The 25,113-nt window shown below is 44.1% G+C and overlaps 1 protein-coding gene and 1 non-coding gene across 2 annotated transcripts in view; both read left to right on the top strand.

Moving 5' to 3' along the window:
- Positions 1-2,083: 2,083 nt before the first annotated feature.
- Positions 2,084-25,113, top strand: part of C3H7orf31 (chromosome 3 C7orf31 homolog) — a 36,944-nt gene continuing 13,914 nt past the window's right edge. Inside the window, 7 exon segments of the mRNA XM_028864212.2 lie at positions 2,084-2,195; positions 2,583-2,880; positions 9,921-10,097; positions 16,210-16,281; positions 18,323-18,352; positions 21,808-21,989; positions 22,268-22,356. Of these exon segments, the coding sequence (XP_028720045.1) occupies positions 2,084-2,195; positions 2,583-2,880; positions 9,921-10,097; positions 16,210-16,281; positions 18,323-18,352; positions 21,808-21,989; positions 22,268-22,356 (960 nt within the window).
- Positions 23,981-24,088, top strand: LOC114689811. Its single transcript, XR_003733976.1, has one exon. It is a non-coding gene; the product is annotated as a U6 spliceosomal RNA (small nuclear RNA).

A 25,113-nucleotide genomic window follows, 5' to 3' on the forward strand; every position in this document is an offset into this window, starting at 1 on the left:
GCATTTAATTGGGGGCTTGCTTTACAGTCTCAGAGGAATTCATTCTCGCTCATTTTTTCATTCCTGCTGCCCAAAGGGCACCTTTCTGCATCTAGTTTCTTTCAGGTTGTTTCTTCAATGGCACAAACTCAGAAACCAAAGTCTGGTTGGCATCTCTATTCTGACCTCCCCTTCTCTTTCATTAATAAGACAGGGTCTTCATTTCATAATTGCTTACTACAGCTAGCACAGTGAGACCCTGGCAGCAAAAGTAGCTACCACAGTTAGTTAATCTTTCATTCTATTAGGTATGATAAATTTAATTCAATAGTTATATACAATTCGATTGGCTTTGAAAATTATAAATGTATAAACTCAAGTTCCATTTGCTTTTGGGATACCATCTTACAAGGATTCCAATTTGTAGTAAGGCTTGTTAAGGAAGGAAATGGCTAAGTTGCATTTAGCCTACTGGCTATGGGTGGGATAGGACCTCTGTTGGTCTTTTCTGTGTCGATCACACAGATTGCAAGCCAATGCCACTTTGAGATCTTGCAGCAATTAACTCTGCAGCTCACACACGATTGAGCCTGTATGATGAGTATTCCGAGACGGGTAATGCCTGGGGGGCGCTCACCAACCTAAGACAGAGTGCCTGTGTGGCCTGGGCAGGTGTCTCCATGGCGGGTAAGGTGACCCACTGATGTCCCATGCAACCTAAGTCAGAAGCTCACTTTTTAGTAAAAGGGGGACCTGTAGGGTCCTGGCCCGTTTTGGGTAACTGTTTGCCTTGCTTGCTGACCTTGACCTTGATATCCTCCTATGCTAATTCCCTGCTGGGTTCCACCTCCTGAATGCTTAAGGGAAGTTCCTTGTCTGTGTATCCTGCATAATGGGCGTTAAGAGCTTAGATTGCAAGATTTTAAAACAACAGTAGCGAACTTCTGCCCTCTAGAGTTCTCCATGGTGCTGTAAGCCTATATTTAAGACCTCTTCCCTCCTTCAATAAACAGCTTTCCGATTTAAATAAATTAAAAAAATAATAAAATAAAAATTAAAAATAAATAAATAAAAAATAAGACAGGTTCTTATTAATGTAGTCCTGGTCAGCTTTCAGCGTCACTGTAGCTGAGGATGACCTTGAACTTTCTGAGACTCTTGGTCCATCTTCTAAGTGCCGGGATTACAGGAGTGCACCACCTCTCCAGTTTTTGTTTGTTTGTTTTAGCTTCTGTCAAGATTGCAGCCAGAACTGAGGAAATGCGAGAGGGACCAGGCTTTTGGACAGACAGATAAACTGTTTCCACACTCCACAGTCCCATTTGTCCAAGGTCAGGGAAAGAGAAGAGGCTCAAGATGAGCTTGTAGAATCCCACGGACCCCACCTTGGAGCTCAGCAGCGCTGGAAATAAAAATAAATTCAAGACTAGTGAAAACAAAGGACTTTTTAATACTCATTCTGCGGAAAGTAACACCAGCACTGAGAAAAGCCAAACACGGCTGGCGTACTAAATTGAAGCAACAGCGACTTTTAAATTCCTCTGATGTCGAGAAATTCCATCCACTCTTCCATCGGCCAGAACTTGCCCCCTCCCCAAATTCCCCATCCTGTTGGCTTAGGACAAGAGCTTTATCCATAACTTGGGCCTTGAGACTGCCTGCCCCATTCTCTGATCTGGTGCTCAGCAGGCTACCAGGACCTCTCCAACTCATGAGATAGGCTGGGGGAGCCGCCCGCTAGAAGAGGGGTACCTAGCGCCTCGGCTTCTCTGTCACTCTGACGAACTTAAAGCGCACCTCATACTGCAAACGGACTAGAGCAATGTTTCTTACACCAAGACCTTCCGGCTCTCCTCCCCCAGGGCCAGAGCTTTTGCTCAGCTCAGACCTTGAGAAAGCATACTCAGCCCTAGGGCAACCATACTTAGCCCAGGGTCCAGGAAGAAAGGAGGATTTCCAGGCAGGCGCCACCAGAGAGCGCCTGAAGTCAGCCTAAGGCCGGGCGGGAGGGAGACAGGGCGGGGCGGGGCCTAGGGCCGGGTTGGTGCCCGTAGGAGGCGCGGGATGGGAGAGGCGGGGCCTTGGAGGCAGAGGAGGGGAGAGGATGAGGCCTGAAGGAGGCAAGGCCCAGGGGCGGTGGCGTGACAGGCGTGTAGGGAGGGACCTGGCTGAAGCCCGTAAAGGGCGATGCGCGAGGGCCTTGTCGGGACCAGAGGGTGCGAGGCCCCAGACCTCAGCAGAGAGGGAGGGGCTGGGGCGGGGCCTGGCTGGGGCGGGCCTTAGGGGCAGGCCTGAGGCTTGGGGAGGGGCCTGAGGTTGGGGGCGGGCCTGAGTTTAGGAGCAGGGCCTGAGGTTTGGGGCGGGGCCTGAGGCTTAGGGGCAGGCCTGAGGCTTGGGAGGGGCCTGAGGCTGGGGCGGGACTGAGGTTTAGGGGCAGCCTGAGGCTTAGGTTGCAGGGCCTGAGGCTTTAGGGGCGGGCTTGAGGCTTAGGGGCGGGCCTGAGGCTGGAGGCGGGGCCTGGGCTTTAAGGCTTAGGACCCCGGGGCGGAGGGTGGGGTCAAGGGCGGAAAAGCCCTTGTTCCACCTTCTCCCTCGCCGCCAAGCCCTCGCGCCGCACTTCCGGCCCCGCTCCAATCCTTGGTGGCCGGGATCTCCTGAGGGTCTCCTAGACAACCTGAGTGAGCTTCCCGCCGCGCACCGGCTCTGGGCCGCCACCGGCTGCCCCACCCTCAGGATGTGTTACCTAAGTACGCGGTCACCATCGCCGTCACAGGCAGCCTCAACCCCACCCCCGCAGCTCGTGTCCCTCCGGCCTTCCTCCCCCGCACCTGCCCGCACGCTCCCGGGGCCGCAGGTGCGGAAGACCGCGAAATTTCACGCCCGCGGAGACCGCCAGCTCCTGTGACAAGAAGGGAGGCGCGGTCGGGCGGAGCTCCCGGCAGATGTGCCAGGTGCGTGCGACCCCTGGTGGCAGTGGGCGGGCGAGACGGCCCTGCGGTCTCCGAGTCCTCCCACCAGAGGGCGTCTCTCCAGTGCTGTGGGGAACCAGTGTCCCCAACTGGGGCCAGAGGGGCCAGACCACCTAGTTTAGCTGTCTGCAAAAGAGCCCTTGTCCAAAATCCGAAAACCTTTAGAGCAGTGGTTCTCAACCTTCCTGATGCTGCGACCCTTTCACACAGCCCTCGTGTTGAGGTGACCCCCAACCATAACAGTGTTTTTTGTTGCTACTTCATAACTTTAATTTTGCTACTGTTATGAGTCGTAATGTAAACATCTGTTTTCTGATGGTCTTAGGCGACCCCTGTGAAAGGGTTGTTCAACCCCAACAGGTTTAGAACTGCCGCTTTAGAGGAAGGCTCTTGACCTGTTCATGAGTCAGTCTCCTGCTTCTTGAAGCCAGCTGATTGTTCTTGAATAGTGTTAAATTGGAGGCAAGGCGTAATTGCAGGAGGGGGTCCATGAGTTCGTTTCAACTTCTCGGGTTTGCTTCCGCTGAAGTGGTTCCCACAGAAGTGTACTTTTATTACAGACGTTGCTGCTTATTACAGGTTTGGCAGGGTCCACAGACCCTCACAGGCAGTAAGAAAGTAACCTCTGATTTTGTGCATCGATGAGTTGAATTCTGGCAGCAGAAAATGTTTCCTTTCCTACCTAAGGCAAAGTCATTGTAATACTAACCAAGACAGTTTCCAAAACCAGATGCGCCTTCACCTTTCATTTATCTATTTACTCTCCAGCTGCCTGCACCTAGGCAAGAAGCATGGAGGTAATCCACGGCAGGCCCTGCTGCTGCAGGGAGCTTGAAGGGGCCGACTCCTGTCCAACACCTTTTACTCAAATCAGGTGCACACGCCGTTCGAAACAGCTACTCGCCCAACTGCTTCAGAGATAGGTAAAGAAAATTAGAAAAATGCAAGAAAAAAGAAAAGGTTTCATGACGTTAGTGGCTTTCTCTATAACACACACTTCAGCTTTCTTGTGACTAACTTCGTGTGGTTAATCTGTTAACACTGGAAAAGAACATTGCTGTATCCTGTAAAAAAGCAGACATTCAAATTCTACTACATTCTAGAAGGTGTGTGTGTGTGGTGTGTGTGTGTGTGTGTGTGTGTGTGTGTTGTGGGGATGGAACCCAGACTTCATGCCTGCTAGGCAAACACTGCACCACAAACTACACCTGCAGCTCTGTTCTAGAACTCTAGTATGGTCCCGTCTTTGGCTTGGAGAGCCATCCGTTATTGTGGTATTCACTAATAGCGTATTCACCAACACCTCTGCCCAGAAATACTCCCAGAATCTGTTGCTAACCCTGTTGCTGGGTCAGACCTGCCCCGATGTGTGGATGTGACAGGGATGTGACGCTTTCACTGTTCCTAACAGCCCTGTCAGTGGGCACTGTTACCCTCTGTGATGTATAGGGCACAGGCAAATACTTTGCCAAAATCTCGGCCTCAGCTTTTTTCTGCTTGAGTCATTTTGAGAGGAAGAATAAGTTTGTTTTTAAGTACCCTGTGTAGTTATGTTCTTTTTTGTGCGTTTCTAACTTCACTTGACCAAATCCCTGAAAGTACTCTGTAAGAGGACAGGAGACCGCTCAGCTGGTAAAGTCCTCACCACACAAGCAGGAAGATGTTTGATCCCCAGTATCTATATAAAAAGCCATGTGTGGCGGTGTGAACCTGTCATCCCAGTGCTGAGGAGGCAGAGACAGGAGGATCCCCGAGGCTCAACAACCAGACAGCCTAGTAAAAATCAGTAAGCACCAGGTTCAGTGAGAAACCCTGTCTCCACAAGAAAGTGGAGAGTGATGGAAGAAGGCAGTCACTTATGTCACTTTCTGGTCTCACACATCTATATAGAAACACATACACAAACATTTCTTAAAAATTAATTTTAGGGAATTAAACAGGAAGCCACCTTACCTCAGTTTAAACACTTCCAGGGTGGTGCTGGGAAGACAGCTCCGCAGTTCAGAGCACTTGCTGCTCCTCCAGAGGACCTAAGCTTGGTTCTAAGAAGCCAGGTTTGGCTCTCATCTCTTTCAACAGACAGCTCACAACCACCAGTAACTCTAGTTCCTGAAGATCCAGCGCCCTCTTCTGGCCTCCAAGGGCACATGCACACACATGGTGTATACACACACTCATAAAGCAATAAATTAGTTGTCAAAACAAAAACCTTCCAAAGTGGTTCATTGCTACATGCAGGCAGTCGATTCCACTTTTTGACTGCCCTTGCTTGCTGGATCATTTCCTTTGAGATGTTTCTAAAACACTTTTCCTTCCTTGTAACTTCTACCCGCTGGTGCTGGTCTTTAGTCTGAAAACATGTAAAGTCTTAAGTCATTATTCCCAGGCCAGGAGCCCTTCAGGGTTGAAAGTGTCCTCAGTCTCCCTTAGGGTCTCTTTCTCAGCCCCAACATTGGTTCTTCCAGACTCCACTCTTACGTCTAGGCTCTTGCTTGCTGTCTGATCCGCCTTCATGGGTCTATTTCAATTTACAAACATGCACTTTGCAAAAGAAAAACATTGGGAGCGGGGACTGGAGAGATGGCTTGGGGTTAAGAGTATTTGCAGCTCTTACAGAAGACGCAGGTCCAGTTACTAGCTCACAGCCTTCTGTAACTCTGCTTGCCTGGAGTCTGGTGCCTCTTTCTGATCTCTTCAAGCACCAGGCACACATGTGGTGCACATACATGCAGGCAAATGTACTCTTATTTCTAGTGAATATGTAAATAAATGTTTGACGTTATCAGTGTTCTCTAAAGCACACACATTTTGAGAAAATTAAGTGTCCATATGGTCAGCTATCCATAAAATATGAGGCCATTTAAACATTATCTAGGAACAACCATCCTTGGTTTCTAACACTAAACCTTGCTTTCCCTTTTATTTCGTGTAAGCTTTTTTGTGGTAGTCTCCAGACAGAAAGCCAGGATGACTATGTGTACTTATAGCCCTTGCTGTCAACTCCTTCATAAGACTCCCCAGGCAGCTTAGAGAAGATTTTCTTTCCCTTGCTGTTCTGAGATGCTCTGGAAGGTGTCACCAGACAACAGCAGCATCTCCATTCTGTCATACCTGAAGCTTTCTTCCAAACAAGTGCTGGGTCCGGTGGCTCTCAACTCAACCCAAAGCAAAGCAATAGGAAGCAGAAAGCCCCTGAATTCCAGGGAATCACTCTTGCTGATGGTAAAGATGAATCAAAGTCTTTGACATATCCTCGATTTCAGAAGCTTAGTTTTCTAAGCACAGAGACAGGCACACCCTTGCCAAGTGGGACAGATTTTGAGTTAATGTGGCAATTTTAATGACAGTATACAATTACTTCCTTACACCAGCCTACTTTGTTCTTCTCATGGTGGGCAGGGCAGTCAGACAGAGTACATTAAAATCACCTGGGCTGGAGGGATGGCTCAGTGGTTAAGTGCACTGACTGCTCTTCCAGAGGACCTGAGTTCAATTCTCAGCAACCACATGGTGGCTCACTACCACCTGTAATGAGATCTGGTGCCCTCTTCTGGCCTGCAGGCATACATGCAGGCAGAACACTGTATACACAATAAATAAATCTTGCAAAAAGAAAAAGATTTATAAAAAAAAAAAAAATCACCTAGGGATGATCATATCAGCTTATCCCTGTAATTCAAACACTTAGGAGGCTAAGACAGAAGAACTATTCAACTAAGAACTATTGCCATGGTTTAAGACATCCTGGGCTATATAGTTAGTTCCAAGCAACCTGGGTTACCAAGTATGACCCTGCCTCAAAAAAAAAAAAAAAAAATCACCCGAGAGCTTTATAAAACTATACATTTACAGGCTTACCCTGTTCATATCTGGCACACTAACTTGGAGGAGGGCAGAAGAACCTGGGGGAGACTGGGTTAGCGGAAAGCACTGTAAAGAGAAAGAGAAACAGAAATAGGGTTCCGGCTTACCCAGTGATCAAAGAACAAGCTGATCTTTTGTTTTGTACTTCAACTACTTTATTCACTTGTGTGTTTTAGAACAATTATAGTAGCTGCTATTTTTTTTTGTAGCTGCTATTTTATAACAGTCTCGTTTGTTCTCCTTTGAGAATGTTAAGTAAATTAGTAGGCACTGTACTCTTTTGTATTTTTTCCATTGAAAGTTTAGAAACTAAAGAATAGTTAAGTGGCAGAGTTCTTGCCAGCCTTTAAGAGGCTCTAGGTACACACACACACACACCACACACACACACACACACACAACACACACACAGAGAGAGAGAGAGACGAGAGAGAGAGAGAGAGAGAGAGAGAGAGAGAGAGAGAGTTCTTAGTTCTCTGCAGCTTAAAAAAAAATGAGAGATTTGTGTGAGATTTCTTGTGACCATGCCTCCTAATCATTACTAGTCTAATTTTGGGATTGATACCCAAGATTTCTACAGTGATTTGATAGGTTTGGGTCCATCCATAACCTTCCCTAAATCAAAGTAAACAGTTTTCTGTGGCTTATAGATTGAAGCGCCAATAATTTCATGATTATTCTCTTTGTTAAGAGAAGCGTTCTATTTGAAATAATTATTTCATCCTCAAACCTCAACTTACATTTTAAGCAGTTCCTTCTATACAATGAGTATTAAATACTACAGGAGAAGGGCTGAATAGACTTGAGTATTTAAAATAAAAAGAAACGTGCTGAGTGTGGTAGTTCACACCATTAATCCCAGCATTGAGTAAACTGAGGCAGTTGAATTGCCATGAGTTTTGCCTCTAGCTGGGGCAGAAAGATTGCAAGGGGTTGAGAGGGTCAAGGGTGATTTAGGCATTACCTCTTATTTTAATTTTTTTTCAATTTTGCAGCTTTACTAGGTGCCAGTACACATGATTGATTAACTTTTTTTTTTTGGCTCATCTTCTGGGACAATGTAATTTACCGGGGTCAGATATTGAGAAATTGACTCATTTATTATTTATATATAACTTTACAAACTTAAAAGTTAAAAGCTTAGCTTGTCATTAATCACAAATGTTTAATATTTTTCACTTGTCATATCCCCTAAACTGTGTGTGTTTATCATGGTCAGAACTTGGAGAGGGGAAAAGATCTGAAAGCTGTTTGCCAGGACCCGGAAGCAACAGTCACCAAGCTTCCCTAAGCTGGTCAGTGCAGAGCTTAGGACATGTTCTCTTTAGTGAGACAGAGAAAATCTTTTGGGTTGTAAAGTTTCATCATAAATACTCAATTCTGCTGCTATAGGGTGAAGAGAGCCACAGACTAGGCATACGTAAATGAAAGGCAGTATTCCAGTAAAATAGTACTTGCAAAACAGGTAGTAGGTCGATGGCTTAGTAATTGTTTATCTAGCAATTTCATATGATATTCAGTTCCATTTGTAAGACAGTCTTGAGTGTTAGTTCTCCATTGTACTTAGGAGTTACTGTTGGGGAGGGTCCTCTAAGGCACGGGCTGTACTGACAGAGAGACAGAAGTACCCAGCAGCTAGTGCCTCTGACTCAGTTTCCCTGACTCTGACTGCCTCCCCTCCACTCACAGGACAGTGCACAGGGCGCAGGAGCCCAGAGAGGATGGTCCTACCTTCTCCCATACTTTACTTCTCACCATGGCCCTCTTCCACTGTACCCACAAATTCCTGACCTTTACACCAGCTCTAAAAATAGAGATGCAAAACCATTTTTATGGTCCATGGAGTCAACTAAGTTCTACTCGAGTCTTTACCAATTTCCCAAATATATCCAGATACCCAAGTTAGAATGGGGTGACACTTTAAGGCCTCTGACTTGGGACTTAGGCTGTGTCTGTTCATCAGCATGTAGACCCACATAGAGAATTCAGTTCCAGTTCCTCTGGTCATTCCTCACTCAGTTCCCTCCAGAGTCTACACAGTGTTTGTTAATCTAGAGAGCCTCACTGAACTGTTGGGAAGCAAGTAACACCTTAACAGTATTGGTGCTATTCCTTTACGTTGGTCCAGTCTCTTAAACAGATGATGCCAGGAAGATCCAAATACAAAGGAGCAAGTTTGACCCTTACCTTATAGCATACATAAAATTTACTCATAATGATTCAAAGACACAGGTGTAAAAGCAAGAACTAGCCGGGTGGTGGTGGCACACGCCTTTAATCCCAGCACTCGGGAGGCAGAGGCAGGTGGATCTCTGTGAGTTCGAAGCCAGCCTGGTCTACAGAGTGAGTTCCAGGAAAGGTGCAGAGCTACACAGGGAAACCCTGTCTTGGAAAAAAAAAAAAAAAAAAAGCCAAGTATCTTCTCAACTGATGAATGGTTATATCCATTGGTAGACTATTCTGCAGCCATTAGCGGGTTCATGGCACACCGTGCATCAACTTTGAAAGCATTACGTTAAATGGTAGACACCAACACAAAGACTACATAGTATATGGTTCTGTTTATATGAAGTGTCCAAACAGACCAGTCTATAAAGAAGGTGGGTGTAGCAGGAATCTTCAAAGTTCTTATTAATAAAATCACTCCCTAGGATTAAAGGCTTGTGCTATCACTGCCTAACTGTGGCTTTTCTGTTCTCTAACCCCAGATAAGTTTATTAAGGTACACAATATTTTGGGGAACACAATACCACCCCAGGTGGGTGCTTGGGGTGGAGTAAAGGTGGGTTCCTTCATAGAGCACTAGCCAGAGAACATGGGGCTTCTTTTTGAGGTCAAGAAATTATTATAAAATTGACTCTGGTGGCTGCTGTACACACTTATGGGTCAACTAAAACTGTTGAATTCTATGGCATGTGAATTATATATCAATTAAGCTGTTCTTACAAAATAAACACAAATTTGTGGGTGATGGCTAACCTCATCCCTTTAGCAGAATGCACCATAATCTTAGAATTCTGTATTCTGAAAAACATGACCTAAACTCTAATAAGTGGAAGGGATTCAAGGTACAGCGGAGCAGTGTCAGCAGCCTGTCATTTCCCACAGGTATCAGGAGCTGAGGGCATCCATGCCACAATGCAGGCTTCCCTGGGGTGCCGAAAGGGAGTATGGTGGCATTATTCCAGTTGCTCTTCCTGAAGAACACAGGCCAAAATGCGAGCCTCCCCGCGTCATGGGCAAAGGACACCAGCATTATGGATTTGGTGGAGAGATCTGGCCAAAGTAAGAGAAGTTCCCAACGCCCATAAGGTCCTCACTAACCATTTCTTGTTTTTAGTGTTAGTTCTTATTAATGTATCTGCTTCTGGACTTCTTTTACTATTTATGAAAAGACAGAAAAACTAATTCTGTGCTTCCCACTTGTGAAGTCAATGGTAAGTCTGTACGTTTTGTTTTATATTGCTGCAATTTGAGATCTTAAAGTATTGTGATTAGAAATCATGATTAATCCCTTGCTTATATAAAACCAAATGAGGCTGGAGCAGTGTCACAGCGGTTAAGAGCACTGGCTGCTCTTCTAGAGGACCTGGGTTCGGTTCCCAGCACCACATGGCAACTCACAACCATCTGTAATTCCAGTTCCAGGAGATCTGACTCCCTCTTCTGGACTACACAGGTACTATACATGCGTGATGTGTGACATACGTGCAGGCACATACAGCCATACACATAAACATTAACCTAAGTTAGACTAAGTTAGAAATGTTCTTGCTTGAGCAAACAGCTCACCCCAATTTGTACAGATGTTCAGGTCTGCTACCATTTTCTAGTTCATTCTTAAGTATTTGAACCTGCAGGGCACTATTTCCAGGCTGATTGTTTTTTTCCCATATGTGTCTGGGATGGGGTGCATGGAGGTCAGAGGACAAGGAAAGTTGGTTCTCTTCTTCTACTATGCTATTGTGTGGGTTCCAGGAATTTGTCAGGCTTGGCAGCAGGCACCTTTACCCACTGAATGTAAATCAAACTGACTAAGAGGCCGAGGCAGGAGGATCGGAAATCCAAGGCCTGGGCAAACTTGGTAAGAAAGACCCTGTTTCAAAACAGAACATAAAAGAAAGAAAGAAAAAATGATTCAGGATATAGTTCAATGTTCAGTGGTGAAAAACTTACCTAGCATGCACAAGGCTCTAGGTTTAAAAAAAGGGGGGGGCAAGCAGCAAATTAAATTAAATGCCTCCTTATTTGCTAAAGGTTATTATATTTACCCAGAATGGAGTCCATAAAACCATGGTACAGAGCCCACTTTCTTTCCTACCTTATCTAACCCTCCCAGTTGCCTGGTTTACTAACAGTCTACGTAACTAGTCTCTTGGTATTCTAAAGCATGTACAAGAAATACATTAGGAAAGATAAGCCACAGCTAGACAATGAACTGTTAATAAAGGGCCATGTGCAGCCAGTGACCTTCTCTAAGCATCAACAGATAACAAGGCCCAGCAGAGACCATGTGGGAAGATCCAGACATCAACACACATTGCAACATTGCAGACAGTGAGGCCCTGGAGTGGGAACACTGTTCACCAGACTTTCTTTATGGCTCCACTCTCCAGTGGACCCTCTTAACCCTGCTGTAGCTGTGGTTGGTTAACCCTGCTGTAGCTGTGGTTGGTTAACCCTGCTGTACTTTGTACTTGGTTAACCTGCTGTACTTGTACTTGGTTATGCCTTTATAAACTCCAGCTGTCCTTCTTCCCTTGAGCTAGACAAATCTGCAGAAGAGGGATTGACCCCAGGTCTGTTTGGTGCTAAAGCCCCAAGTACTTCTGCTTGTTCATTTTATTGATTCACCCATTTAGTCCCTGTCTGTTCCATAACTTGAACATAGCAAGCTTTGGCTCAACAACCAGATTATAACTCTTTGAGGAATGCACAGCTGTGACCCCCAACATTTGTACGTTAGAAGTACACAATTATGCCTGGCATAGTGGCGCACACCTTTAATCCAGCACTCAGGAGGCAGAGGCAGACAGATCTCTGTGAGTTCAGGCCAGCCTGGTCTACAAAGTGAGTTCCAGGACAGCAAGGGCTGTCACACAGAGAAACCCTGTCTCAAAAAAAAACCAAAACCAAAAAAAAAAAAAAAGTATACAATATTCTAAGAGAATTAGAGGCATTCACACAGAACTCTAGGGTGTAAAGGAGAGCCAGAAAGACTAGTTTTAAATATCCAGAGAAGTCTAGGTTGAAGGTTCCCTGTTGTGACTGGACACAGCCCAACACCCTGGAGATGGAGCACTCTCCGTTAGTAATGCCACTCTTCCTGACCCAGAGTCTGGGTTAATGCATCTGTTTTCTCGTGCCCTTTTATGTCAACGTTTGTCATTTGAGCATACTTTTCTCTTGAAAACATCTTGCTGAGCCTTCTAGCATACTGCAAATAGCTTGGCAAACAACTGTCGAATATGATTTATCTTCTTCCATAAAAAGACTGTCTTTTCTTACCATACTTTTCTTTCTCTCTAAAAGAGCCTTTTGTACAAAATATTTTCCAGCTCTTTGATGGGTCAAGCCTCGATTATTTCATAAAAAGATTGCTCTTGAAACCCCATATCACCTTCCCTGGGTGAGGAGGGCATTTCACTGGGGTTCTGTGGTGCCACAGTTCACCCACTCCTTGTGGGGATGTGTGCTGGTTCTTCTTTGTCAACTTAACATCTGTGAGAGGGGAACTCCAGTGAAGGAACTGTTTCTATGCAGCTGGCCTGTGGCCATGAGTGGGGGGGCATTGTTTTAATGAGTGATTGATATGGGATGGCCCAACCCACTGGGCAGGGTCACCCTAGGCAGGTTGTCTAAGAAAGCAAGGTGAGTGTGAGTCGGGGGAGCAAGCCAGTGAGCGGCACCCCCTGTGTGCTCTCTGCTTCAGTTCCTCCCTCTAGGCTCTTGCTTGAGTCCTCCCTGACTTCCCCCAATGGTGGACTCTAACCTGTGAGATGTACTAAATAAACCCTTCTTCCCTAAGCAGGATTTGGTCAGTGTTTATCCCAGCCCCAGACAGCAGACGAGGCCAGGGTAGGCCCCTTCTTTCCTCACTAACTCCACAGTACCTGCCTCTCAGGGAAATGGCATGGTGAGGTTATCTGAAGCGAAGAAACAGAAAGAGCAGAGCTAAAGGAAGCAACTGTCTACAGCGCAGGTCATGTGTGGGAGGCACCATTGCTCTCCCAGCCCTCCTGACACGATTCCATCTAAGGAACAATATTCTCAGCCATAGTGTGTAAGCTTCAGAAATTCTACATGGGGTCAGTTATCTCCCATTTCATCCATTCGCTAAAGGAATAAAATCAACAGAATAATGAAAAAGGTATGGCCATGTTTTCACTCTCGTATATGAGTTTATTTATTTGTAAGTGTAGACAAGTAGCAAAACTGTTGATTTCTCTATAAAAAAGTAAGATTCTTCACTAAACTACTGTCAAATGATAAGAAGCTATTAAGTGGACCTATAGTACTCTGTGAAAGAAAGGATTTGTGAACTTTTTCTTGATGGTCTTTCTTTAATGGTAATGGTGGTGGTACTTAAAAGTGAATGTGACTACATGAAGCAAAGCTTCTAAAGTCTAAAAGATAAAACAGATGCAAAATTTATCACCAGACAAGAACAAAACAATAAGAATAATTAAAAAAAAAAACCTTATGCTACTAATAGGAGTCAACCAAGGAAAGAAAATTCTGTGTAATTTATTCCAGGCTCTAACTTAATGTCTTCCAGGAAGCATTTGGAGCCAAGCAGTTTCTTTGTCCCACAGATGGCAAGATGCTTAGCTTCCTTGGCTCTTCACCTCTAAAGAACCATTAGCTTGTGACAGGCGGATTAAAGCCACACATTCACTCCCAAGCTTTTCCTGAAAGAGTGGGGGGAGGGACGAATATTGGATGAGTCATATCTAATCCCAACCCCACATTCCAGATACACCTGAGGCAAGGTGAGCCCACAAAAGCTGCAGTTCTCCAGCCTAAAGAGACGAGAGCAGAATTCATATTAGTAAGGGAAAAAAACACCTAGAGAGGTCAAAGGGCTGACAGTCAGTGACTCCTGTCGAGTCCAGCAGACATCTGAACAGATCTGGTGCTCACGAAACCCTCTCAGTCCTCCCTCTCCGAAAGAGGGCGCTGCACCATGGGTAGCATGAGGATGGTGTGGAGGTGTGTGAGCTACAGGACCTTCATTTCCCTTACTTCCCGCTTTGGAACTTGCCCTGTGGCAAGATAAAGTGCAGGGTGCCGATGTGTAGCCTGAGTCCACCAGTCACCCACTTCCGCACTAGACTTTGATTGGCCAGGTGAGTAACTCTCGTTGGTGACGAGATGACTGGAGAAAATAAGGGGTGGGTTCAGAAGATACAGGGTGACTACAGTGAGCACTGAGCTCATAGAAAAACATTCCCAGGAGGCCCAGACTCCCTTGACACACCCCTACAGCCCACTCCCCTTCTTAGAGGGAAGCACCACCTCCACATGAGAGCCTCCTTCCACAACTTTTCCTCCTTGGCTCCTAATAACAATTCTGTTTGTTTGTTTGTTTGTTTGTTTGTTTTTCAAGACAGGGTTTCTCTGTGTAGCTTTGTGCCTTTCCTGGAACTCGCTTTGGAGACCAGGCTGGCCTCGAACTCACAGAGATCTGCCTGGCTCTGCCTCCCGAGTGCTGGGATAAAAGGTGTGCGCCACCACCACCCGCGCCGGCCCTAATAACAATTCTTTGTGTGCCCATGAAAATATATAGTAGGTTTTTGTTAATGCATGGACCCATATGGTCACAGTATTAAACACCTGGGTTTTTTTTTCTTCTTTACAATCCAGATAGTAAACAGATCTACTTTATTTTAATCTCAATATTCACAATTCATATGAGTCAGAGATGAGACACTCACACATTTTACTTTAACTGTACCATAATGAGCTAACTGCCTTACACAGGGCTTTGTCAGCTCATCATGAATGTTTCTCTAGAACAAATACTGAGTGCAAGTTCTGGGTCGTGACATCTAAGTGTTTTTAATTTAGCATGTGTGACCCAAATGATTTATATTCTTGTAATAGTGTCTGAAAGCATCCATTTTCTTGTGCCTCTGCCTCTGTACTATGTTTTCCAGCTAAACACTTTTGTCCGTTCTATGAGTCAACCCATTCTCAGGATTCTGAGAATATATTTCTTTGATTACTAGTTATTTGGATACGTTTTTGTTTTATGTAACAGCTTTTGTATTTCTTTTTCAGCTCTTATCCTTTATTTATTTGGTTTTTATTTCACTTATATATTCTTTTTGTTCTTTATAGTCAAAATTTCGAATATCAAAACTCTATGGTAGGGACACGCCTCAGTAGTTAAAGCACTTGCCACCCAGGTAAGAGGCGGTGAATTCCATCTCCCAAAGCAGATACAATGGTGTGCATCTGACCTCCTAGCACAACTGTGGCAAGGGAGGAGGCGGAGAGAGGAGGATCCCTAGACGCTCGTGGCCAGCTAGCCTGCTGTTCTCAGCAGTGAAGAGACCTGTCTCAAACATACATGAACATGCACACACAAACCCTCCAAAATAAAACCTATTTACTGATGGAAATTTTTAAACATTTGTATAGATTTGCCCCCTTTTTGGGTGTTTAGGGGGAGGGTATTTTCCTCTTTTTTATTTTTTATTTTCATTTATTTTAGTTTTTTGAAAAAAGGTTTCTCTGTGTAGCTCTGGCTGTCCTGGAATTCACTCTGTAGACCAAGCTGGCCTCAAACACACAGAGATCTGCCTGCCTCTGCCCCCGAGTGCAGAGATTAAAGGCGTGCACCACCACCGCCCAGCTGGTATTTTCCTTTTTAAATTATGAATATGGTGCATGTCTGTTTGTAGATGTGTGCACATGAACACAGCTGTTCACAGAGGTCAAAGGTGGTGTGAGCCACCTTGGGTGCTGGGGATAAGTGCTGGTCCATTGCAAGAGCAGTACTCATTCCTAACCGTTGATCCATATCCCTACCCCTCTTTCTTATTTTTAGTTTTTTAAACAAGGACTGTTTGTGTAACCAAGGTGACCTTGCTGTCTTCCAGCTCAGCATTCTGCTGGTGAACTTACAGGCATCTGCCACCATTGCTTTGCTGTTTAGGTGTTACTATAACTGAAAGTATCTCCTCTGGAGTGCTAAGTTGAGATGGTTCAGTTTTCCCATCCTGTTTACTGAAATTGTCTTACTTTTCAACTAATTTAAAGCACCACCTTTTACATATTCTATATAGAATTTCTATATATTCATGTCTATATTCATCTATTTGTCCTTTGCTATCTCATGGATATGCTGTATTGTGTAAAATATGTTCAATTTAATTTGCTCTCTCTTCAGAAAGCTTCCTATTGAACAGTTCTTACTATTTGACACCAACAAGAAAAGTGATGTCTATGGAAACGATTCTTTGTAAGTCCTGGGCAGGGGCTGTTTTATGTGAGATCACAGTATTTTAAGTAAAAATGAATTATGTGAGAAATGTAGAAGCCCTTTTATAGAAACAAGGCTTCCCTTCATATTAAAGATCACCCACACCAGAAATCAGCACTAAGGAAATGGAAACAAATGACTCAAACAGGTATGTGTGGTCTTTAAACAACCCGTGAAAACTAAGGACAACTGGAGAGCAGGGCAGGTCACCTTGGACCACGTCCCTGCCTTCGCCTACTCAGTCTAGTAAGGGTCTGTTAGATGCTTTTAAAGAGTCACTGAAAATGTCAAGGGCACTCAACAAAATTGGGATTTTGTGAGGACAGAGGTTATTATAATCGCCTACTCTTGATAAAAATCACTGTCTCTTTATGGATAAAGGGTATTTGTTAGCTCACCATCATTTAAGGTAATGTCTTACATCATATTAAATTGTTGTTTTAAAGTGGTTTCTTATGTACATGGAAAAAGCATGACTTTATTTTCAAATAAAAATAAAATGCCATGATCTTAGCTCCATATACAATGAACATACAGCAAATTACAGAAACCCTGAAGGAACACTGAACCCTTAAGATTTGTTCTAAGAAGCTAATGCAATATAGGATTGAGCCACTAGAGGAGCCAAAATTTGTGTTTTGCCCAAGCTTTTCCCACTTGCGTTTCATTAACTCAGCTCAAACATGGTAAAATTAATGGACTGATGTCAAGAAAATAGTGTCTCTGGACATCTGGTAACTTGATTTGTATCTTTTTAAGTTTTTAAAAATACTTCCTTTCATCTTTTTTTTTCATTTTGAATCACGGCCATTTTAGTCATGAAATATAGCAAATTTTGTGACATGAGACATTTTAGATGCCAATTTTGTGTTTTATTTATATATAATAGTCAGTCTAGCAACACTAAATCCTCTGGATTCACATATTCACCACTTCCCGAACACCCATATTTCTGCCTCAGCAGCATGGCTGGCAGACAGGAAGTGAGTTCTTTTTTCAGTTCACACCCACAGAACCCACATAAAGATTTTTAAAAAGTTATGGTTCATGTGAATTGTGTGTTTATAAAACACTACAGAGTAATACAGTTATATGGTTTGCTGCTTTCTTGTGAATATATCCAACATGGAAGATATCTAAAACAGTATATTAAAATTTTCTAATTTATTGTGAAATGATAACATTCTGATTATTTTCCACACCTGAACTCTTTAAGAGTCGTATGAGCACAGGCTGAAATAATTGCTGGTACCAAATGTCAATGGATAACTATCCCTCTGCAGAGGGCTTGTTTCCAGGACTACGGTATTATCTCTTGGCCTGTGGGTTCTGAGTAGTTTGTAAGTGCACCCCATCAGAATGAACTGGTTCAGAAAAGCCATGCCTCTGGGAAGTTGCCCGGTTTTATTCTTTACCCTCTGATGATTGCACAATATTACTGTCATGAGAGACCAGCAGCTGTGGGCAAAGGGACAAAACACACCCAGTATTTATATATCCTCCCAGCCAGGCCACACGGGTCGATTTAGGACACATAATTGCATCACACGTGATGTCAGGCTCTCAGGACTCTCTGGCTACATGGCAGAGGAGGTAAGAACTGGAGCCTCAGCCATTGAACCTCCCCTGCAAATAAAAAATGCAAAGTTTTGCTGACGAGGGCTAAGTTAGAACCAATGGGAAAATCGATCAGTAGACAACTGAGATTTGAAAATACTATGTCTGTGTCTTTTTTTTTTTTTTTTTAAGACAGGGTTTCTCTGTGTAGCTTTGCGCCTTTCTGGAACTCGCTCTGTAGACAGGCTGGCCTTGAACTCTGCCCCCAAGTGCTGGGATTAAAGGCATGCGCCACCACTGCTCGGCCGTATGTCTGTGTCTTATCATTGTGCAAGGCAATAAAAAATTTGCCTACATGTCAAAAAACACAGAATGCATCTTAATATTCTTAAGTTTCTAATAGGAATTGAAGCCTTTAAAAGCCCCAACTGAAGTTAGGACTTTTGTCCTGTTTTTATTCTAGGTTACCCAAACCACCTAACTCAGCAGTAGGGTAAGTACGTGCTTTATATTTTCCTCTCCATTAGGATGAAAAAATGATGCCATTGCTTATGACTTAGATGGGATAAGCACAGGTGAAACTTTTCTGAAAGCTGCATTTTAACTGTTGGAGGACAGTCTGATGCAAGTCCAAGGCACTGATGCATTTATTTCCCTTCATTTTACATCCAGCCAGTCTTTTAAAATGCAATTTTATTTTAGGATAGTTTTAGGCTTACATATGTATTTGAAGTTAAAGCAGCCATTTCCTCACATACCCCCTGCTCTCCCTACTATGAGCCTCTGACGTTCCTGCAGCATGCTTTTCATAGCAAATGAACCAAGAACGATGCACCGTAGTAAGTCCACACTCCAGGTCTGTTCCAGGACTGCATCTAGAACACCATATTGCATTTAGTGGCATGTCTCTTCGGGTGCCTCTCACCTAGGATAGCTCCTTAGCCTTTGCTTGTCTTGATATTCTTAACAGTTTTGAGGGTTATAGAATACTTGTAGAATAGCCCCAAATGGAATTGGGCTGGTTTTATTTTTTTTGTGGTAAGACTGGAGTGGTGTGTTTTGGGAAGACCACAGAGAGCAGTGCTGTTTATCTGCTACCCCCGCTCCACTCGGTTTATTGTGATGTGACCCTTGATCACTGGGCTCAGGAATGTCTACGGACGTCCCCTCTGCAGTGACTCTTCCTGTCCTTCCTTCCACTGTGTGCTCTAAGAAGAAAGCAGGTGTGTGCGGAAGGCAGCTGGAATTCTGCACCGCCTTCTAAGAGCAAAGCCCCTTCACACATTATTTAGGGCTGGGATGGAGTTCAGATGGTAGAGCACTTGCCTAGCATGCTCAAGGCCCGTGTTTGATTCCCAGCACATGCCTATAAAGCCCAGAACTTTGGAGGCAGAGGCAGGAAGATCATGAGTTTAAGGTCATCATCAGCTATATAATGAGTTTGAGGCCAGCCTGGGCTACTTTAGTCTCTGTATAAAAAATTTTTTTCGGCCGGGCAGTGGTGGTGCACACCTTTAATCCCAGCACTAGGGAGCAGAAAACAGGAGTATCTCTGTGAGTTCGAGGCCAGCCTGGTCTACAGAAAGAGATCCAGGACAGGCACCAAAGCTACACAGAGAAACCCTGTCTCGGGGGAAAAAAAAATACCCAGTATTCTACATGGGAGTTTTACATACTCTTTTTTGGGGGGAGGGGGGAGTGTCGAGACAGGGTTTCTCTGTGTAGCTTTGGAGCCTGTCCTGGAACTCACTCTGTAGACCAGGCTGGCCTCGAACTCAAAGGGATCCTGAGTGCTGGGATTAAAGGCATGCGCCACCACCACCTGGCTTGGTGGTTTTTTCTTTAATCACTTATTTCACCCTTTTGTTTTAGTTTAGGAATTCATGAAGTAATCCCAGGCCACTTATTTTTGCATCTTGCATTGGCCATGAGCCGCTCTTTGAATCTGTTTCCTGCATTCTTTTAACATTGCCCGCACTGCCATGGGATATGGAGAGGGTTTTTGCCTTTATGATTCACTTAATTTCTGGCACTATAAGATATCTCTGGGTCATCTTACTTCCTGTCACTCCTAGAATCAGCCAGAACCTCAAGAAACATGAGTTTCTTCTATTAGGAACTGGCATAAGAAAACCAGATCTGAGGGGCTAGAGAGATGGCTCAGCAGTTAAGAGCACTGGCTGCTCTTCCAGAGGATCCAGGTTCAATTCCCAGCACCCACATGTCAGTTCACAACTGTCTGTAACTCCAGTTTCAGGGAATCTGACACACATGCACAGACATACATGCAGGCCAAACACGAATGTACATGAAATAAAAATAAAAATAAAGTAAATAAGTTATTTTGAAAAAGAGAGAAAAGAAACCAGAGCTGAGCAGTAGGTATTCCTGGACAACCGGAGTTCTCTTACACCTGAGACTGTTAAGCTAACCTTTTAAAATTGTGTTTCAGTTAAAGCAAGAGCTACTCAAAAAGCTGTCCGAATCCAGGTTAAGGTTGGGGGTGGGTATTAAAAACAGCCTGTGAAGAATCCTTGTTTGGGGAGTTCCATTTCTTAGGCTCATCTTTCTTGAGTCTGAGCCTCTAAGTGGCAGGCTAGAGGTACAACATCATGGTGTAGGAGGGTCCGGTCCTTCTGGGAGCTGGGCGGGGAATCTGCTCTGGGCTAGCCCCTGGGTCTGCTGCTGGCCGTCTTTAGCAGATAGATGTGTCTTCTCCGTTCTGTCCTCACATGCATTCTCAGTGCATGTCTCCCTGTGTACAAGTTTAGCTTTCTTTAAGCACACAGCCTTCAAATTAGGGGCCCACCCTACTTTACTGTGACCCCTCCTGCCTAATTACATATACATGGGTCCTATTCCCAAATTAGTTTGCAATATAAGGCCTTTGGGGTTAGGATTTTTAACCCACAGATTTTGAGAGGAAACACAATTCACCTCTAACCCTGGTCTTGTTTTTCTTGAATTCTAATTATATACACCATTCTCTAGTCTATGGCCCCTCTCGATCTCACATTTCTGCTTGTCCACACAGCTCTTGCACTTGGCCTTAGTCTGTGCCGGTTCTCCAGCAAGAACAAAACTGGATCCCTCTGTCTTTTGAACCCTTTCCTTCCATGTGCTAGCAATTTAGTTTAATTTCTAAATAGTGTGTGTATATGTTTTATTGATTGCTCAAAGAAACAAGCAGCCTGGGGTGGAAGTCCAGTCCAGGATGTTGCATTACTAGGTCAGATGCCACAAAATGATTCCATAAAATAAAATATATGCAGCACTCGGAGGCAGAGGCAGGTGGATCTTTGTGAGTTCGAGGCCAGCCTGGTCTACAGAGTGAGATCCAGGAAAGGCACAAAGCTACACAGAGAAACCCTGTCTGGAAAAACCAAAAAAAAAATAAAAATAAAAAAAAATAAATAAAATATATGGATCTTCTTAAAACATAAAGTGGAAGTTAAAAGCACCAAAAGTCTTCCTATACTTCCTACAAACTGTAAAATTAAAAACATTGTCTGCTTTATATTAGCCATTTAGGAAAACTACTCACTGATAATTAGGAATGATTATTTTTTTAAATTCAATTAGTTTTGATTTATCTGGCAAAATTAAGATTCTACAGAATGTTAGCTGTATGAGTAGAGGAATGGTCTGGGCCATCCCCACAGCGAACAGAGCGGCATCTGCCACAGCAAAGGATCCCAGTAAATATTGGATGGCTTTTTGCTTGTTTGTTTGTTTGTTTGTTTTGAGACAGGGTTTCTCTGTGTAGCTTTGCGCCTTTTCCTGGAACTCACTTGGTAGCCCAGGCTGGCCTCGAACTCACAGAGATCGTCGCCTGCCTCTGTCTCCCGAGTGCTGGGATTAAAGGCGTGCGCCGCCACCACCGCCCAGCCCATGGATGGCTTTTCATTGTACTTATTTCTCCGTTTTTATTTACTCAATAAATCTTAGAGAAATCTGCTCAATGTATCCAGTTGAACATCCCTACCATACACACATAAGCCGCGGCGCCATGTTTCCGACCTTCACATCACCTAAGGACCTCTACAACGGCATCAGAGCCCGCAACCAGCAGCCGTTTCCTCCTACAGCGCCAACCAAGGCCTACGATACAACGGTTCTGAAGACAAGAGGTAAAATGTGACTTGAAGTCAAAACTGTCTGACTTCTTATTGGCATGAATCCAGTAGTAAAATCAAAGAAGGCACGGAGAGCAGAGGATGTCGTGACCTCCTATCGGCACTCTTAGGAAAGGTGCTCAGCCTGCCGGCAGCGGAGAGCACACTGGACCACTTCAGTCACTCTTTGCAGACACTTACGGCTGCACCTCTACTGGTCTTATGTCTACTCTACCCGTAGGTCTGGATTGCTCTGATCTCCTCAGAATAACTACTCTTGCTTCAACTTTCAGGTAACCCTTACAGATATGAACTGCTTGATTTTCCCATGGATTCAAGAAAAAAGCATTGACTTGGCCAGGTCAGGGGTGTATATTATGATGTAAGTATCTTTCAAAATGAATATATGTTTACCTACTACACTTGTAAACACACACGGTGGGGCCTGGGGAGAGGGCTGGGGTGTGAAGTGTTTACTGTGCAAGCGTGGGGACCTGAGTTCGGATCTCCGTGCCTGCACGGGAAAATGTGGGATGATGCAAGGTGAACCTGGCCAGCCAGCCTAGCTGAATCAGTGAGCTCCAAACTTAGTGAGAGACCCTAGCCTACAGTTCTAACGTGGACAATAATAGAGGAAGAAGCCACCCAGTGTTAACCTTGGGCCTCCACAGGTATGCGTGCACACGCCCCTTCACATACCCGTGCCCACCGCCACACACATGTACATACACAACACATATGTCAAACATATAAAAGTGCACATGGTGAACTGTTTATATTTAGATGAAAAGTGTGCAGTTTTTAACTTTCACATTTTTTAATTTTATTAGCTGATTTTGTATACTTGTGATAGATATGGCACATTTCCAGAGCTAGAAGACAAAAACAGTTATATGTGTGTCTTTCAAACTATGGTGAAGGACTGCATTTCACCTACTTTGCATTATCTAACTCCATCCTCATGCTTCATAATATATTAAGTAATTTAAGTAATTCCACCTATGCATAGAAGAAATAGGAGATTTTTTAAAAAGTCGTAAGCCATTTTCATTCTAGTCATTATTAATACATTTGTATGAAAGTCTAAAAGAAAATATGATAGGTGAAATTGTTGCACACAAACCACTTTGAGATACATTATTTAACTCTTAATTTTCCACTATTACTACCACCACGCCCATTGTATAGATGGGGACACTGAGACCAGTTTATGACTATGCAATGGTTAGAGTTCAGGTTTGTGAGGCTTGTCTCTGTTCTTCACCTCTGTACCAGAATTCCACATAGATAAAAAGGAAATTTTCAATCATTAGAGAACATATCTAGGCATTTGAAAATAATAGTAGCTGCCATGTATTGGCCAAATGGTCCTTCCATATAGTAGCTCTTGCACCCAAGAAGTTGTGAGCTAGGTAACCAATTAATAATGGAAGGTTGGAAACATCTGAGTTTTACCTGGAAAACCACTGTGGCAGGCCATCTGTAGTCACAACAGTGACATACAACTGTCAATAAAGTAAACAATTTCTGATGTGTTTTGAAGTATGTCTAATAGTTGGAGTGTCTACCATGTGCTTCTTCATGTCGCTCCTCTGGGTTCCTCTTGGCCAAGTGGAAATGTAATGAGTTAGGAAGGTCTTCTGGAAGCAACCTTACTTCTTCCCCTCATCCGCTGTTCCCTGAGTAGATTCAAGCCATGGAATGCCCTCTGCCTTTCTTCCTCTCTTTTTAAGATGTATTTATTTATTTTATGTATGAGTGCTCTATTCTGCATGTGCAGAAGAGGGCATCAGAGCCGGCTATAGATGGTTGTGAGCTGCCATGTGATTGCTGGGAATTGAACTCAGGACCTCTAGGAGAACAGCCAGTGCTCTTAACCGCTGAGCCATCTCTCCAGCCCTGCTTCCATGGCCTTTCTACCTGTCTCAAGTTTGCTCATTTTCCAGGCCTCAGCTGAAACAATTTGTTTCTATTGAAACCTAGCTGGGATCTAAGTCAGGAGACTGGTGCTCACTTCGGCAGCACATATACTAAAACTGGAACGCTACAGAGAAAATTGGCATGGCCCCTGCGCAAGGGTGACCCAAGTCAGGAGAGCGTTGTTCTAGTTAGTAGTTGTCCTTTGTTGGCATCTGCTGTCTTGATGATACGGGAGGCATACTGGTTTTTTTGTTTGTTTGTTTTGTTTGTTTGTTTGTTTTACCTTTGATTAATTATCTGTATGATTTCAGTAAAGCTGGCCTACAAATGTGGAAAGTTTGGGAAATAATATAAATTCTGGAAAATACTAGATAAGACATTATTGTTGGTTCAGCAGGAATTGTTTTCTTCTCTGCTAACACCTACCATACTCTATAGTCAGTATCTTTCCATGCTGATTTTACAGCCCATCAACTAAATGACAACTTCTTTGAGAAGAGAGTATTTTGTATTTATAGCTTCTACAATGTTTGTGGGGGTAGGGTAGGGTGGGTGGCATTGTTTGTTTGTAACAGGATCTCCTAAAGCCCAGACTGGCATTGCACTTGGCATGTAGCCAAGAATGACCTCAAACTCATGATCCTCCTGCCTCCCTCCCAAGTGCTAGGATTACAGGTATTACACACTGGTTTTATGTAGTGTTGGGGTTGGAACCCAGGGCCATGTTCATACATTTACACTAGCAACTGAGCTACATCCTTCATACACAGTGCTTTACACATACATTTTCCACTGGTTTTAGTCTTTTTCATGTCTCCAATGTTTAATCTCACTTTAGTGATCTGTTCTAACTAGTCTCATTTTCAACTTTTTGGTCATTCTTCAGGCTCATTCCTAACTTGAATCCACTTTGGCACTGACAAAAATAAAACTGATACTGAGTTAGCTGAGGGTACTGAAGGAGACCAGCACCCACCCACACACACACAGCAGGGGCTTTCTCCCGGACCCCGGATTAGGCACAGACCACACCCAAACACCTGTTTGCACAGAGATCCTTTACTAAGCAGGCAAGGAAAGTTAAAGTGGCTGCTTTGTGACTCAGGCAGAAAAACAGCAGCCAGTGACCTTGCAGGTGTCCTTCTTAAGAGGAAGAGGGGGGTCTGTGTTAGGATGGGGGAGGATGTGGGGGTAGAAGAGACAGAGGATTCGGGAGAAG

Source organism: Peromyscus leucopus, chromosome 3, assembly GCF_004664715.2.
Source record: "Peromyscus leucopus breed LL Stock chromosome 3, UCI_PerLeu_2.1, whole genome shotgun sequence".
In the NCBI taxonomy this organism is placed as follows: Eukaryota; Metazoa; Chordata; class Mammalia; order Rodentia; family Cricetidae; genus Peromyscus; species Peromyscus leucopus.